The sequence below is a fragment of the Podarcis muralis genome, chromosome 3, assembly GCF_964188315.1.
Source record: "Podarcis muralis chromosome 3, rPodMur119.hap1.1, whole genome shotgun sequence".
NCBI classification, from domain to species: Eukaryota; Metazoa; Chordata; class Lepidosauria; order Squamata; family Lacertidae; genus Podarcis; species Podarcis muralis.
The window spans coordinates 47721296-47739229 of NC_135657.1; the positions used below are offsets into that span (position 1 = coordinate 47721296).

Genomic DNA, 17934 nt, shown 5'->3' on the forward strand with positions numbered 1-17934 from the left:
GGCCGGGGGAGGAAGGCGAGCGCGCAGGCGCGGCCTGCCAGCCAATGGGGAGGCTGGCCCTGTCGGCGCTCGGCTAGTTACGCCTGCGGAGCTCTTTTCGCTCTCGCTCTCTGGCTCCTGCAACTCGCTGGTTCGGGGAAAGGTGACGCCGAAGGAGGAGGAGGGGGGGAATCTGAGGATGTGCCGGAAGAAGCAGCACGTGCGCGGAGGGACCGGGAGAGGGGGCGGGGCCAGGGCGAGAGCGTGGTGCTGCGCTTGAGAAGCATCGCCATCGGCGCGTAAGTCCGGGGTGAGGGGGAGTTTTTCGTCTGCGTGGTACTTTTCGGCGCAAGATGCGCGTCTGAGCGAACGGGGACGAGAGGGCGTGATCCTCTGCGTGCGTTGTTGCTGTGGCTGTTTAAATAAGCAATTTTCATTGAGTTGAGTTTAGTGAGACACTTTTTTTTGCTGCTGCTGCTGCTGCTACTCTTATTTTTAAAGGGAGAGGTGGGGGGCAAGCGAAGAGAGGAGATACAGACCAGATCGCAAGTGAAATACCTTTCATATACCGAGACTATACTGAATGGGCTTCACTGTTAAGAAAGCGTGCGACCTTAATAGCACGTGTGGCACTTGGTTGTGAAGGATCTGTGTCAAAGTATTTAGGATCTTTTTTTTAACGAGTGCCAAATTTTCAAGTTTCCCTGGAAGTCCTGTCATTGCCTGCATGAAAGATTTTTCATACGGTACGGGCAGGATGTGGTTTCTTGGTGGATCTGCATTGAAGTCCGGATGTTAATGGTGACCCTTTTGTAGTTGCTCCTTGAGAACCATAAGCAACCCATAACCTGTTCGGAGTGTTGCTTCTGTGATCCTGGGGAATGAAAGGCAATCTTGCTAGCAGTTGCTATGTTTGGGGAAGATGTTGCGTTAGTGACATCTAAGCGAGGCCACCTAAGTGAGGGCTGCAACGTGAAATAGGAACTTCCTGGTTCACAGCTCACACTCTTAACCCTACGTTAACTCTTTCCTCATTGATGGCACAAACCAGAATGGATACAGAGAACCTGTGTTAAGGAAGTGCATTTGCATAAAATAATAAATAGTGAACTAGAAGCGCAATTAATGCATACTTCAAGTGTTCCTTCTCAAAATCTTTTTATTTTATTTTAGATACTATCTTCATGGCTGCAATTTACTCTGGCATTCACCTGAAGCTAAAAAGTGCAAAGACATCATGGGAGGACAAACTCAAGTTGGCTCAGTTTGCATGGATTTCTCATCAGTGCTTTCTTCCAAACAAAGAACAAGTAATGTGTTTTCATAAATGTACCCCCCCCACACACAAAAATGATGTTCAAATTAATTTTGTATATAGAATGCCTTGGTTCAACACAGACAATGTTATTCAAGCCATTTTTTCATATCTAGCTAATACCCATCTCTAACTGGAAGTGGCAGGGAATACTTTGGTATTTCATTTTGTTCAATTTTTCATAAAAGGCTGCTGTTGTTATTATTTGTTTATTTATTACCTTTACCCTATGCAGGTGGCGCTGTGGGTTGAAACCACAGAGCCTAGGACTTGCCGATCAGAACGTCGGCGGTTCGAATCCCTGCGACAGGGTGAGCTCCTGTTGCTCGGTCCCTGCTCCTGCCAACCTAGCAGTTTGAAAACACGTCAAAGTGCAAGTAGATAAATAGGGAAGGTAAACGGCGTTTCCGTGTGCTGCTCTGGTTCGCCAGAAGCGGCTTAGTCATGCTGGCCACATGACCCAGAAGCTGTACGCCGGCTTCCTCGGCCAATAAAGCGAGATGAGCGCCGCAACCCCAGAGTCGGCCACGACTGGACCTAATGGTCAGGGGTCCCTTTACTTTCACCCTAAGGTTCAGGGCAGGTTAGAACATTAAAAACAGTTTAAACAACTTACAATCATACAAATAAGATTTATTACAAGAATGCCATATTTGGTACATTACTGTAAATATGTTTATTCTCTCAAGGAAATCTGGGTTTCAGTAAATATTTAACACCTAGTTTTTGTAGCAACTGTACTGTCTTGCCTTTCCAAATAATGTTACTTACACGTCACGATGGGGGTACATTCTACATTAGGATTTCCAGAGTATTAGCACACCTTGATTGCTATTTTATTTCCTAAAAGCCCCAGTCTAGGCATCCTTCTGATCTCAGTGGGAGAGTTAAGCTCGTGCTCAATTCTCTTGCACTGAAACCAGTGGGACTTGAAAAGAACTTTACTGCTCCTGAATAGTGCTTTGAGACATCAAAATCCATAAACCCTCAGAGTTTATACCATGAGTCATTGCGCAAGCAGAAGTTGCTGCTCAGTCATTGCTGACAGGACTCGTTAAGTGAATCCTGCCCATAGTTCTGGAGCATATGCAGAATTCCAGCTGAACTTGAACTTCTTGTTAGCACTCTTGGAATCTTCCATGAAACTCCAGAGTAGCTTACACATGGTTTCTAGGCATTTTTTTCATCTGGAAAGTGCATTATGTGTCTTCACGCTCCTTCTTTCCTCCCTCCCTCCACCTCCACCCCCTTTATCTTTAAAAGATGTAGAATATATTTGTGAACACAGGTCTTGCTGGATTGGGTGTGCCATACCCTGGTTTCCTGTTCCAACAAGAAACTTGAATTGCCCAGTGATATTGTTGAGAAGCTTTGGACGTACCTGGACAACATCCTTCATAGCAGGAAGCTGCAGAGTCTCTTCAAGGATGGAAAGACAATCACCCTACGTTTTTCAATTGCACAGGTAACTTGATGTGTAGATATGTTCAGGACAGTATGACCCTGTTTATCAGTGGGTAGTGTATAGTCCACGCTGGGCCTTTCTGACTGTCCCACCTCTTCCATCATAAGTTCCTCTCTAATTTTCTCTGGTAATCTCCACTAACTGTTGGCAGCTGTTGCTCACCCTGACTGCCGTATTCCTCTAATATTGCAAATGTGCCTGCTGCCATATTTATATGTATTGGCTCCAGCTTGTATGTATATATAATCCTCATGTGCGTGCGAGAAACTTGGTGTGGCTTCCAGTGAGGTCACAACTGCTTTGTTCCTCCCTGCTCTTTTTAAATCCTGTTTTGTGACAGGGCTTAGGACTTGCCGATCAGAAGGTTGGCGGTTCAAATTCCCGCGACGGGGTGAGCTCCCGTTGCTCGGTCCCTGCTCCTGCCAACCTAGCAGTTCGAAAGCACGTCAAAGTGCAAGTAGATAGGTACCGCTCCAACGGGAAGGTAAACGGCGTTTCCGTGCACTGCTCTGGTTCGCCAGAAGCAGCTTAGTCATGCTGGCCACATGACACGACACGGAAGCTGTATGCCAGCTCCCTCGGCCAAGAAAGCGAGATGAGCACTGCAACCCCAGAGTTGGTCACGACTGGACCTAATGGTCAGGGGTCCCTTTACCTTTACATTTAAGACAAGGTTTGACCTAGCATGTTGTCTCTCCTTATGAACCACAAGCTGTAGCCCAAGATTCAACCTTACCTTGATGTGTAAACAAGGCCATCTTGTGTATATTTATTCAGAAGCAAATCCCACTGAATACATTGGGATTTAACTCCCAGTACAATAGGGTTTAACTCCCAATAACTGGTTTTATGATTATAACTGTATAACAGATAGTTTTAGACTGTAGCCCTAACTTATCTTTGGAGTAAGCCCCAGGGAAGTCAATAGGACTAGCTACTGACTAGGTTAGCACTGTGCTGTCAGTCTTTTATTGCCCAATAAATTCTGCAATCATTCAGGAAAATTAGCTCTGTAATTTTTTTAGATCATACCGCTTTGAACAATTTAGAACAAACATATTTAGGGCATTAAAATATAGAATGTTTATAAGAACAAAATCTTTTCTGGTCACTTTTGAAGAACCTAATCTGAAAGGTCACTGAAACAGGATATGCTGCAGAACAGCCTAGATGACGTTTAGAAAAGAGAATTTTTTCGTTCTGCAGAAGCACAATACAGCTTTTAGAGTCAGTGTCACATATGACTTTTAGAAAGACTGCATACTACGGTATCCCTGTCATCCACATGTTAGGGGTCTTTAGTTTGGCTGTCAGCAGGTCCTGGCCCCTCTTTCGTCAGGATCTAAGCTCTAGCCTTACAAGGCGCCTCAGTGGATTATTTGTCTTAGGGACAACAATATTTTTGTTGGGAGGGACAACAATACTGATGGCAGAGAGAGGCAAAGAATAATAGGTGATTTATTACATAATACATAAGCTGCAGTAAATATCTGTAACTCTAGCCAAACATCATGTAAGAAGACACTAGATGGAGAGCTTCTGACCTTCAGATCCCCTAGTTATTGACCATTAGAGTATCATTTCCATGTAGAAGATTGACCGTGAATTGTCTTTGCTTCTTGTTTACTCTCCAGGTCATGAATGAAAAGCTTTCCACCTCTTATGCCCAAAAAACCTTGAAGGACGTTGGCACTGTGCTAAGTTGCTGTAGAGGCATCCTGTCTGTGCCCCCTCTCTCGATAGTTTACACTGCAAAATTTGAGCTCCTGGTGGACCTTCTGAGCAAGTTGTCCTGGCTGGCGTGTTGGCAGTTGTCATCGGAAGAGGCTGTGTCACCCCAGTTGCTCGAAGTCCTCCAGCTGGCCTTCCAGCAGTACCTCCTGATTCAGAGGCAGCAGGCCAATGCGAACCGCGTATTTGGGCAAGTGACTAAGCAGCTGCTTCAGCCGTGCCTGCTCCTGAGGCATTTGCTCACTAGCGGGGCATGGACACAGGCGGAAGACAGCCATCTGCGTCAGCATCAGAGCAAGGAGATCCGGAGCAGCATAGAAGCCCTGCTGGTGGCTGGTATTTTCCGGCCAGAACTCTTGCCGTCTTACAGTGAAGAGTTGCTGCAAGAGAAGGAGCCTCACGCCGTAAGAAAAGGGGGGTTGAAACACCTCCTGCTGCCGGCCAGCACAATCCAGGCTAGATTAGAAGATGCTAGCTTTTGTCCTCCAGCTCTTCATGGGAAAGTGGTAGCAAACTCGGTGCCTCTGCTCTTTAAGCTGTTCCTAGAATCCTACAATAAGGCCGAAAACCACCTTGTCTGCTTCCACATGCTCACCAGGCTTTATAGCTGTCTAAGGATTTCCAGGCTGCAAGAGGATCTTTGGAACAGCCAGTTTTCTCCGTCAGAATGGACCTCGGAGCTCCTGGCCATGGAGCAGCTTTTGAACTCGGTGCTGAGCAACGGCATCTATAACGTTGCCGCGGATAGGATTCGGCACAAGGAAGTGCAGTTTCACTTTTACCGCCAGCTGGCACTGATTCTGGTGAGTCATTCCCAGCCTGCCATCCCTGCCTGGTTCAGGTGTCTCAAGGCCTTGATCTCCTTAAATCATTTGATTGTGGAGCCTGATTTGGACGACTTGGTGGCCTCGGCTTGGATTGATGCAGAGGTTTCTGAGCCGCGTACAAAAAAGGCTCAGGAGACACTCGTCGCGACTCTCTTCCACACTTACGCCAAGCTGCGCCAGTTCCAAAAGCTCTTTGAGGAGGTTCTGTCCGTCATCTGCCGTCCTGCTGCAGAGGAGCTGAGGCTCCCGGTTCTTCCTGCAGGCATCCGGGCCAAGCTCTGCGAGTGCCTCCTCGATCTGCCACCCAATCAGATCCTGGACATTGTGGCGCTCATACTGGAGAAGTGCCAGACTTTCCTTATACCTGATGTCAGAGGAGACTCCGACGTGGCCTCGAAGCTCCAGTCCATGAGCTCATTGCTGCACTCTGTTCTGTTCCATATGAGGAGCCTAGATGATTCCACCCCATTGCCTGTTGTGCGTCGGACTCAGAATCTGATGGAGACGATGCAGAGGGAGGTGATCCGAGCTTTGTTTGACCTGCTGACAGATTGCCAGGCAGAAGAAAAGGAGCTGGAGCTTTGGGCAGAGAAAGTTGGTGGCTCTGCTCTCCTCTTTGCCTGCACTTGGGTAGCGGTCAATACCCTCTTCAGTTTAAATTGCCCAAAGTATGCCTCCCCGGTAGGCAAAACAACCTTGGCTCTCACTGATTCCACCGTAAGCAACTGGGACTTCTCGGCTGTCCTTCCTGGTTTGGATACGCAGTGCTGGGAGAAGATCACAAAGCTCTTAAGCTGTTCCTGCTCAGGGAGCAGATACTGTACAGAATGGCTGGTGCTTCAGAAAATGAAGATGATGCTGATGCAATCCAGCTCTCAGACAGAGGCATCCCACCAGGCTTTGCAGTGTGCTGGAGCTTTCATCCTTCAGTCTGGAAGATGTTGCACGAATGGAGAAGAGTCAGAGCCCTGGGATGGCAATGCAGGTGCAATAACTAGCCTCACTTACCCTACCGCTCATTGGCACCTCGTAGTCTCCAACCTTCCCATCCTGGCCCCCTATCTATCCATGAGTGATACATGGTACGTTGCAGGTGTGCTCCTGAAAACACTCTTGGCGAACCAGACACAGGCAGCCCCTGATGGTGATGGCAGCTCCTTAATCACCGTTGGAAAAGTGTCTACAGATTTGCTGCATAGTCCTCTTCTTCCAGAACTGCGGGCGCTACACTCTTCTTTCCTAAGCCACATAGTCCAGCACTCTGCGAGCATCGTTGCCAACCAGCCTCTACAACAGCTGTCTGCAGAAGATGTGCCATGGTGTGAGTTTGACCCTTCTGGTCGCGGTGCCAGCACAGGGCCTAGCAGCGAACCTTCCATGTGCTGGACAGCAATGGAGAAAGCTGCTCAGATTATTCTATCATCAGCAAAGGGGAGGGATTATGTGACCTTGGAAGAAGAGCACCTCAATAGACTTTTGGGTTTGCTGGATATAATTTCGGCGTTGAATCTGGACAGCCTCTTTCCTCTGGGCCACACGCGGTGCTTCCTTTTGCTGTTATCTTTGGCTGCCAACACCAAGACAAGCATTGCTTGCAGTGAGGCCTTGTCTCTGAAGTTCAGGACAACCTGCTACCGTCTCCTGGCCTGCCTGCAGACGGGCAGGAATGCAAATTCGTCCTTCAAGGTCCTGCATGCCAGCGATGTTCTCGAAGCCGCCCTCTCCTCTGCATTTGCAGCGTGCAAGACTTCGGCCGGCGTTTCAGCAGCTGCTCCGTGGGATGAATTTCTGTGCGGTATCCAGGTCTTTTTGGAGCACTACCTTCAGTTCACTCTCGAGAGGCGGCAAAGTGTGAAGCTGAACCTGGAAAAGTTCATGTCGTTCCTAGCCACTTGCAAGCCGTGTGCAGCCAGCAGCGAACATGCTGAGAGTTGGAGCCCTGCTGCTGACCAGCTCCTCTTGGTGGCAGTAACAGCACAGTGTCAAGTTCTGACTTTGCACCTCCAGCACCTCCAGCAGCAGGGGAGCCACCAGGCTTCAGGAACACTGCCTGTTTTGCTGGAACAGGCAGTGCTGCAAACAGGAGCAACCATCCAGCTCTGCCTTAGAAATCACACAAAAGGCCAGCCGTTGCCTTTGGTGTTCCTGCCGTGCATCACGACCCTTCTGAAAGCAGATTCTTTCCTCGCGCAGTTGGTGACGGGGGAGAACGCGCAAAAAAGCCCCGCGCAGCCGAGCAAATGCCAGCAGCTGTCTCACCGCGAATTGTACCAACGTTTCTACATTCAGCTCTTGAGAGAACTTGACTTGGCTGGCGGCAACGTCCAGTTCCTTCGCTCCGCGCTGCAGTTCCTAACTGCCTTCTGTTCCATGCCGGAACTGTATCCTGCACAAGCAACTTCCATTGCTGCATTTCACTCCATCAGAAAGCTACTTGCAGGTAACAACTGGTTATCCCTCCTACTCTCTCAACCTTTTGTTACACATGGAAGCCTTAAGGGAGTCTGTGAGTTACAATGTTGGTACAGACATCCAGCTTGGGGATGGGGAACCTTGAGCCTTCCAAAAGTAGATGGACTACAACTCCCCTCAGCTCCAGCCACTGTGGCCTACAGTCAGTAATGATGGGAGTCGTAGTCCAGCAGCATCGAAGGGCCACAGGCTCCCTATCTGGCTGATAGCTGCTGCTTAATAGCACAGCCTTACTTGCTGTCGTGCATTGTACCACCCACCCTGTCCTATAGCCACTTCACTCTGCAAGATCCCATCTCTTTCCTCTAGGCAAGGAAAATCATGATGATGTTCCCTTAGAGAGTTCAGAATCAAGGTCATGTGTCAGGAGAAGGCCGGGCCACCCGTTCTTCTCCTTAGCCTCAGGCTTTTGAGAGGAATAGGGATCCTACCCACCTAAGAAGCACTTATTCTCTTTGATGGAAGCTTGTGTGTGATGAAAGACACAAAGAAAAGGCTAAGGAGTAAACCCAACACAAATAAAGAGTGGAGTCCCTTAGACGGTTGGATGGCGCCTTGTACTCCTCCTTCCAGCAGCTCCTGCAACCAAGCTGGTGCCAAATGTATTGTTCTGCTTCCCTTTGGACCATATCAGTGAGGCTGAGGGGAGCCTTGCCATCTGAGCAGCCCAGGACCTCCATATACACTGCCCAGGCTTGCGTCCCAGGGAGGTCACTTCAGTGCTGCTAATGCAGCAAGAACAATGCGGGAGGCAGCAGGTATGGGTCTCTGCAGCCACAGCAGGCACAGTGATTCTCCAGCAGTTTCATTTCCCCCTCAGAGAGGCACTCCATTGTCTCTCGAGATAGATGTTGCCAAGAACTTCAGCAGAAGTTCAGAAAAGCGTTACAATTCATTTTGTGAATTGTTCTTAAAATGATTCAGAACCCAGCAGCCTCCAGCGGGCCTGGCGTTTGGATGATAGTGTTGTCTTTCATTATTGCAGGTCCCGGAGTCACCGTCCAAGTGATTCGAGATCTGGAAGTGCAGCTGACAGAACTGATGGCCCAGCTGGTGGAGAATTGTACCCCTGACGACTTTGGTGCCATGTTGAGGGTGGTGCTTGAGGGATTAGATGTTCGCAATATTTGGAAACAAAATCATGAAGTAAGGGGAAATTATTTATTTATCTTTTAAACTTCTCATATGCATCACAACTGTTTGTTGCCCATTCTACTCCTTGCTATGACATTACATAGCAACCATATGACAGCAAGCACTTTTTTTTACTACTCTTATGTGGAAAGGAGGTATCAGAATGTGTAGCATTGAAACTGGCATGTTTGGGCATCTTAGGCTGGCTTCTACAGAATCAAACTGTTTAATCTCAGGATGAGGAACAACCTCTGATCTTACAGATATTGTTGCTCTCTAACTTCCCTTGGTATTGGGGATGATAGGAGTTGTAGTTCACAAACATCTGGCAGGCCAATTTCTGATTTAACCGATGTTGCCTATTCTGTGTGGCACTGGCTCTCCCAAGATCTCAGGTTGAGATCTTTTCTCAAATCTACTGCCTGATGTTTGCTTTCTTTGGAGTTGCTGGAAATTGAACCTGGAACCTGCTCAGGACAACATGTATGTTCTGCCCATTGAGTTATGGCCCTTTCCCAAAAGCGCTTTAGCCTTGCATTTGTAAATACTGTAAATGGGGAATTGGACCTCTAGTACAGATCCTACTCTGTTTATGTGCTAATATTTCAAGTCTTGAAATGCTTGTCCTTGCATTACTAAAACCACATGCACAAGAAAAGTATTGGCAAAGTTGGGAGTAACCTGTGGGGGTTGCAGAAATAAACATATATTTAGGGAAAGGAATAACGCCCTAAAAGAGCCCAGTAAGGACAGTGTTCAGTGGCCACAGAAGGAAAAGCCTGAAAACCAGTGTGTCTTTGTGGAGAAAGATAGGGGGAAATGGAAATGGCAAAAGGAGGTCTGAGGAAGAGACATATTAAAAAATATTTTACATGTCTAGAAAAAAATGTATAACACAGACTCTGAACTCTGATGGACTTAAGTTTTATTCATTTCCATGGAACTTTGATTGTACCTAACTTTCCCGGGGTTGCACCCTTTCACCTTCACGTCTCCTGCTGGAAATGCAATGTTTGTTTTTCTTTTGTGCAGGAAGCATTGTCGGCTGTTACTCTAGTCAAAGTGCTGCTTGGCTGCCCCTTAAGCAGAGAGAAAGAGAAAGCGTTCTGGTTTTCCAGTCCCCGGATAATCACTGCTTTAGTTGTGAGTATCTCTGCAGCCAGGACTGTGGTGCTTCAGAGCCTATCTGTGCTACTGACACTAATGCATTCCCCACATGCCTTTTATTCCCAAGGAGTGTGTGGTGGGGAGCTGGTGTTGTTGATCGGACTCCAACTCCCATCATTGGCCAAGCTGACTTGGGCTGATGGGAGCCGGAGTTCGGCAGTGTCTGGAGCGCAACAGGTTCCCCACCCTGATGTGTACAGGAGTAGATGGAAAGTGAGGAGCTTGTTGGGGCCATGCCCTTTCCACGCTTTAGATTTGCAACATGGCTAGGATTTGTACTCTTCTGTATGGGAGTGATAGCACTCCAAAGAATCATAAAGGGAGGGGGGAATTGTTTCTCCAAATGGGGACTGGATGAGTGTTCCAGACCTAGGGTTACACAGTGGGAGAATATGAAGCCACTCTGGACATTGGAGTGCTTTAAAGTAGCACTAAGGGGACATTCTGTCAGCTCAATGATTTCTCCTTGTGCAAAGGAATCTTCACCCCCTCTCCCCGCACAACTTTGTTCTGTGTGTCTCCCACTCAACCCTCAGGAGCAGCGCAGATTTGGGCACAGGGCAGGATACGTGTCAAGGGAGGAGAGGGGGGAAATTATATTGTGTATGCAATGACTGTATATATGAATTGATGGAGCAGTTGCAATTCCAGCAGAAAATAGTCACCCTCCTCCTTTTCACTTAAAAAAAATAAAAATCAAATTGTTCAAGTGCCCCAGAACTAAGATACCATAACAGGGGAGTGCATAGCCATCAGTAACATAAACCAAAAATGGAAAAAGTTAAGTATTTACAAAGTGGTACAGAGGGGAAGGGAATTGCTGGCCGCATCAGAGGTATAAATAGAAGTTGCAGGAGCGATGAAATGGCCCTTCTGGGGAAACATCATCTTTCCGAATTTCAGAACATCACTCATCCAGCACTAGGGAGATGTAGTATCCCAGCAGGTGTTGTGCAGCCTTGAGACATTTGGGGTGTGTGTGTGTGTGTGTGTGTGTGCAGAAAACAGAGTTACCTCTATTGAGCTAGAAAGAAATGGTAGCACAGAAGGGTCGTTGATTTCTGCCTATATTGCTTGGTACGTCCTTCTGCCGTAAACGTACATAAACTTTTACAAAGTCAGATTTCAGGTGTCTTCGATACAGAACTATGGATCTGCATTCACTTACCAGTATTCCTCCTGTTGGAGAAAACCACGTGTGCCTCCGAAAGCTCTGTTTCATTGTTTGATGGCAGCAGAAGCTTGCCAGGAAAGGACATGGTAGAGAAACAGGGGTGCACATCCTTTCCTACAGCTGCTTCTTTCCTTCCTTTTTGACTCAGATGCAAATGAAAGAGGCATCTCAAGATCCAAAGCGCATACCCATCCTCATAGTACCTATACTGGAGACAGTGGCAGCCCTCCTAAGGCAAGGAGAAGGGGTTCTCTCCAACCCGCATCATGTCACCCTGGTGTTCAATATTCTTTTGACTGTCCCTCTCGACCAAAGGGAGTATGGGAACATCTTCCTGGGAATTCACGAGGTTCTCTTTTCCATCCTGCAGTGTCATCCTAAGGTAACGAAGGGGGCAGAGTTCGTATGTTGATTTTGATGTTTTTTTATCCTTTTTCCTAAGGTCTGGAAATTGCCAGGCAACAACTCCCATCATCATGATTTTATTTATTAATTCCATTTCTAGCCCACCTTTTCCCATAAGGAGCTCAGAGTGGCATGCATAGCATTCCTCCCCATTTTATCCTCACAACCACCTACGAGGTAGCTTAGCCTAAGAGGGTGTGATTAGTCCCAGGTCACCCCTTGAGCTTGCCTGCCCCTGGTGTATGGGACTGTAGCTTGTGTATTGAGAAGGACAGATGGAGGGATGTTGCATCCAAAACTGGATTGTGAGTTTTAGCCCCTGTTAAATATTTTTACGGTTGATTTTCTAGTAGCTTGTCACCTGCCCTGTGATCATATTGCGATGGAAGGGTGGGAGATAAATTTAGCAAACAAATCTGTTTTGAAGTTAAAACACGGATTGCCTTTTGTTCCAGTGCTTCAGTGTTGTATTTAATTGGTTTGCAGGTGATGCTCAAAGCAGCTCCATCTTTCTTGAACAGTTTCCATAGACTGGTTATTTCAGTTATGCACGAGGGGAAACAGAAAGGAGACAGAGGTCTGGTATTTTATTTGTATCCTATTCTATTCCTACCCTGTGGTTGTGTCCTATGCATAAAACGCTTTTGCATAGCGGAGCCAGCTACATCTTGCAAGATTCAAAGTTTAGCAGCACAAACTGGAAACTGTTTATTCCAAAATATGTCTCATTTTTGCTCAGTAGGGCTTACATCCTAAATTAAAGTGTGCATCCTAAATTAACTAGTGCCATGCAGTGGCTTTGTGTGATAGTGCTACTCAGTAGTGGGTGGAGGCAATGATCACACCAAGAACCAGTAAGACCTCACTCCTTGGGGTAGAAGCCTATCCCAACGACCACAACATAGAGAGAAGGGATGGTACATCAACCTTTGTCTCTGGTTTCTTAATGGCTTTTCCTGATTGGTCAATCACCTTCCATTGGAAGAAAGCTTGCCTGCCCCTGGTGTATGGGACTGTAGCCGAAGTCCTTCCGTGAACATGCAAGGTCATGTTTCTTTCTATTCTCCTTCACAGCAATAAAATTTGCCCTGCACAGGTCAGGAGGGAGTTCCTGTTACACAGTCTCATTGTTTTCATATGCATACTTTCTATTCAGCCCCTTATTTCCCTCATTTTGTTAACATTTCATAACAGGCTGCAGAAACAGTTGTGTTTGGTTAATTTTTGGTTTGTTCCCGTATTTTACAGGGGGGTGGGTGGGAGAATCACGAAAGGATTAAAAAAATAAAACTCTGACTTTAAACTTTGTTTTCCAAGGGATCACAGATGAATTTGAAGTAATACTGAAATGTGCCCACTTGGTGGAGCGGATGTATACTTACATTGCTGCAAAAACAGAAGAATTCACTGTGTTATCTTCCTTCATTGTGGCCCAGTATGTAATTGAACTGCAGAAGGTAATAATCAGCTATTTACTGTTTATTTGTAAGAATGGAAAAGAGGAGAGTATAATGATTATATGTTCCTTGTGCATCAAACGCCATAAATAGATTGCAAAAAGATTCTGGAGCTTTAAGAGATGCTTGCAGTTAAGGTAGGCTTTTATTAGAATATGGAAACTAGCCACCAGCCACAACAGCTGCCTAGTACCACCGCTAATGGAGGTGGCCTATGCTCAGGGCTTGCCACCATGAGAAGAGGATGATGGGATAGATGGGCCTTTGGCCTGATCCATCAGGACCTTTTCTTACGTTCTTAAACCTCAGTTTAAAGTAGGGTTTCTGATTCTGGTTTGGAGGTGAACTATGGTCTGCAGTTACCATGGTTTGACCGGATCAGGAGCCTTGGCAAAGTGTGGTTACAGCAAACCCAGACAGTGCAGGGAAGGGAAGCAGAACCCTGCAAGGCTGAAGCCTGTTCCTGACATCGGAACCTGTGTCTTTGTTGCTGATACACTAGCTGTTTTTTGGGTCTGCTTCTTGGCAGGTGCTCTGTTGTCTTTCTTTCTCTGCCTTCACCCCCTCTCACTAACTAACTAACTAACTAACTAACTAACTAACTAAATTTATTTATTTATTTATTTATACATACATACATACATTTATTATGTATACATTTATACGTACATACCGCCTATCTAGCTGCTTTTCCCCAGCCACTCTGAGCAACTCCCAGCAGAATATTAAAAACATGATAAAACATCAAACATTAAAAAACTTCCCTATACAGGGCTGCCTTCAGATGTCTTCTAAAAGTCGGATAGTTGTTTATTTCCTTGACATCTGATGGGAAGGTGTTCCACTGGGCAGGTGCCACTACCGAGAAGTCCCTGTAACTTTGCTTCTCGCAATGAGGGAACCGCCAGAAGGCCCTTGGAGCTGGACCTCAGTGTCCGGGTTGAACGATGGGGGTGGAGACGCTCCTTCAGATATACTGGACTGAGGCCGTTTAGGGCTTTAAAGGTCAGCACCAGCACTTTAAATTGTGCTTGGAAATGTACCAGGGGCCAATGTAGGTCTTTCAGGACCGGTGTTATGTGGCCCCGGCAGCCACTCCCAGTCACCAGTCTAGCTGCTGCATTCTGGATTAGTTGTAGTTTCCGGGTCACCTTCAAAGGTAGAGCACATTGCAGTAGTCCAAGCTACTACAAAAAAACCCCATCCCTTTTAACATACAGTTCATTAACCAGGTATTTCATCCCTAGTTTACATACTAATTTGAGCACCCATTTTTCCAGTTCAGGGAATAAGAAGTGAAGGAGGATTCTGAATTTTGTGTGGAAGCAAGCTCTTCCCCCCAGTTCCCCCTCCCCCCCCATTTATTTTTATTTAAAATATTTCTATACTGCTCTTATTAAATGTTGCCAGGATGGTCCACAGCAATGCAACAAAATTCTTTTGAAAATACTATAATATACATCAGAATCCATGCAACACAAGCTGAATAGCACTTAGGCTTAGCATTCATAACCTGCTAGCACCTGGGTGAACTGAAATGCCTTTAGCAACCATCAGAAGAAAATGGCACTTGCTTTATTCCAGATAGGAGTCAGTTCCGTAATTTGGGTGCCATAGCAGAAAAGGCCGTCCCTCTGGGTTGTGTTGGGATAGACCTCAGCAACTCGTGGTACAACAAGCTGAGCGTAACTAAAAGTTCTTGGCATAAGGGCAGGTCTCTGTTGGAAAAGGAGTTCCTTCAGATATCAAAGTCCCAAGTTGTTTAGGGCTCCATGCACCAACACAAGAACCTTAGATCTGCCTCAGCAGCAAATTGGCAGCCCGTGCAGGTTTTGTTTCCCTCCCAAAAAAGCACGTCACATGCTCATCTTAGGTCACCCTTCTCAGCAACCTCACCACTAGCTGCAGCTCCTGAAACAGTTTTAAGGGCAGCCCGCCCATGGAGCACATTGTAATCATTTATTCGATTTCTTTCTTGCCTTTCACGATAAAGTCCCAGGGTGCTGACAGCAATTTAAAATACAGTCTGCTCTGCAAATGTTTAGCATCAACATGGCAGCTTGCTGCAGTTTTTCCAGCTTTAGGGGGAGCTTTTTCAAGAGGGTGTCGTACTTCAGGTACAAAATAAAGGCCAGTTGTTGGCTGCTGGAACCCTATTAAACAGGTACATATAAAGATGAGCGGTTTTTCTTGGTAATAATGATTCCCCGGCCATCTCGGAGTATGCGCGTTGGTCGTTTTGTTCTTCGAAGGCAGCTTCCACTTCTCCAGCAGCGCTGAAGCTGCATGAACTGTCACAGCGATTAGAAGTTCACTTCATTAGGAAAGAGTTTATTACTTGCCTGGGGAAGAGGAGGGAAGCCTGGATTTTAATGACAGCCTCTAGTTTAATTTCCATTATTCTAGGAACTTAGTGCGACAGGTCTGGAAGCATGAAGCTAATTTGGGCTTTTGGCGCATGGAGGGAGGAAAGGAGAGGATCTCTCTGTGGCAGAAAATAGCACAATCTCCCCTTGGGGTTAGAAATCTTGGCAGCAAGATGCTTCCAGGGTGACATTTGAGTGCAGAGATTGTGCCAGTTTTGGGGAAGGCTGGAAGGGAACAGCCAGCGCTCAGGTGTGGAAGATTTTTATAGCCAGTTCTGATGATTGACAGGCTTAGAAGTGCTTAAGAGGATAATAGATAATGAGTGCCTATCCTGCCTGAGGAGGTGACAGTGGAAGAAGAGTGTGTTCGTGTGTGTTTATGTGCATCATCACTTTCAGGGCTAGAAATGTCGTAAAGCAAAGCTGGTTTAATGAAGTGAATGGTCTCTTCTGCATCTACTGTCTTCTCTATAAAGGACAGCCGTGTTCTCAATTTTTGTTCTATTATTCGTTACATACTGATGAACTTCATGTTGTGGATATATTGTCTTGAATTTGAAGGATGATTTCAAAAACAATATACCACTGAGGGAAACCAACATCACAGCCTGCTCCTCATACTGGTCCTGGGCGATATATCGATATATCGTCCAGGCCTATTGCTGAGGAGCTGCCCCAACTGGCTGTGACTTCATGGCTCACCTGGCCTGCTGCCACTGTAGTTCACAGCGCCACCTGTTGTCAGCCAAGCAAACTGCTGCATGACAACGGCCTTAGGGAAGTATATCATAGGAGAGGTACGTGCTAGGTTGCCCTGTAACAAAGTTGTCAGGGTGGCTTACAATAAGGAATAAAAGCAAATTTAAATTCAATGGCAAGAACACATGCAACAATAAAAGTGTACTACATTTTAGTGTTGAGATATTTCAGTTTTTCAGCAGGTCTTACAAAATTTCAGGTTGTGTTTTTGTACATCAGGTAACCTGCTGGACGGATAATAAGCTACTGTGTTGCCTCAGAGCTTTTACTTATGAGTGTTGTGTGTGCTTAATAACACGTTTTAATGAGTCATTGTGTTCCCTCTAGGTGACTTTGCACCCAGCTGTAAAGAAACATCTAACTGAGGGGATTTATCACATCCTAGATCTTTGTGTGGAGCGTGATATCAAGTTCTTAAATGCGTCCTTACCAGTGGGAGTGAGAGAAGTTTTCAAGGAACTGTATCACGATTATTCTCACTACCACAAAGCTCTAAAGCAAGGGGATGAAAAGTACACAGCATGAGCTACCTATTGTCTACCTGCTGCTTTGAAATCTCACAGAGGACTGTCTTTCAAGGTGATGAGCACTTGCTGTTCTTAAGGTTTGTGTACTTAGTATCTGAAATCTAGAAGCTGTGTTCATCTGGACGGGTGCCCATAGCAACTTCTGTGTAGGTGACTGACAGATGTATGCTTTCCTAATGATTGCAAGCATGTTTTGAAGAAGAATTACTGGTAGGAACTACCAGTACTAGTTCCTACCCAGTACTATTTTACTACCTAGTTCCTACCAGTGGAGTCTGAAGTCCTGGCGATCTTTACACAGTAAAGAGATGCTAGAGTCAGAACCTTCAAGAGACAATGCAGTCTTCTTTTGTTGTAGGCAATGGGTATTCATGTAGAACAACATGTGGAAATAAATCATGTTTTTGGTTTATATGTTTTTTATATTGAGACCAAGAAAACCACTCCCCGCATTGTGCTGTAATTGTGAGAGCTTGTTAATTAATTTAATTAATTAATAAACCTAATAATTCTTTCTTTTTTAAAAAATTAAGAGTTGTGGCTCTTCAATACACTTGACACTGATCTTAATATTTCTGATGTTATATGCTGTCTACATGCAATTTTGCCACTGGCCTGTAGTGAGCAGCAGTTGTTCTCTGATAAGCAGGACTCTCAGACTGGTGTGCTACCCAGGGAGCATAGCTCTGTGGTGGCTGCACCTTCAGAAACTTCCAGGTAGGAAAGTCACCTTTCTTAGCCTTTCTGCATATCCCTCAGCATTCATGGTTCATGATGTTTCTACACAGCTCCACAGTCTAACCATCTGTGCATACCAGAGATACTAATCTTCTTCATGCTTCCATATCTGATTATTCTTGGATAGGACATGAGTCAAGAACGCTTGGATTTAACAAAGGCTTGCCCTCTCCTTCAGCATTTGAGTCATCCCCTCAATGTATAAACAAATCAGAGAACTGACGTGAGTCAGGAGGTTGCTGTCTCACCAGCCTAACACACCCCAAGGGTTCAAGGAAAAAGGGCAGTTGAAGGAGAAATAAATATAGCCTTATACAGTGTAACGTCTGAGGCAAATATATTTGTTGTTGTTTAGTCGTTTAGTCGTGTCCGACTTTTCGTGACCCCATGGACCAGAGCACGCCAGGCACTCCTGTTT

General features: G+C 46.0%; 1 protein-coding gene across 4 annotated transcripts; it reads left to right on the plus strand.

Moving 5' to 3' along the window:
• The first annotated feature begins 37 nt into the window (after positions 1-37).
• URB2 (URB2 ribosome biogenesis homolog) lies at positions 38-17190 on the plus strand. Of its 4 annotated transcripts, none has more exons than XM_028724006.2 (10): positions 38-142; positions 1153-1289; positions 2583-2759; positions 4394-7757; positions 8775-8935; positions 9956-10066; positions 11413-11646; positions 12156-12246; positions 12987-13126; positions 16579-17190. In XM_028724006.2, exons 2-10 carry the CDS (start codon positions 1164-1166, stop codon positions 16774-16776), a joined length of 4602 nt encoding a protein of 1533 aa, XP_028579839.2. In that variant the 5' UTR covers positions 38-142; positions 1153-1163; the 3' UTR covers positions 16777-17190. The 4 variants fall into 4 exon arrangements, with proteins under 4 accessions (XP_028579839.2, XP_028579835.2, XP_028579836.2 ...); XM_028724002.2 differs by lacking the exon at positions 38-142 and adding an exon at positions 150-278; XM_028724003.2 differs by lacking the exon at positions 38-142 and adding an exon at positions 322-419.
• The last annotated feature ends 744 nt before the right edge of the window (positions 17191-17934 follow it).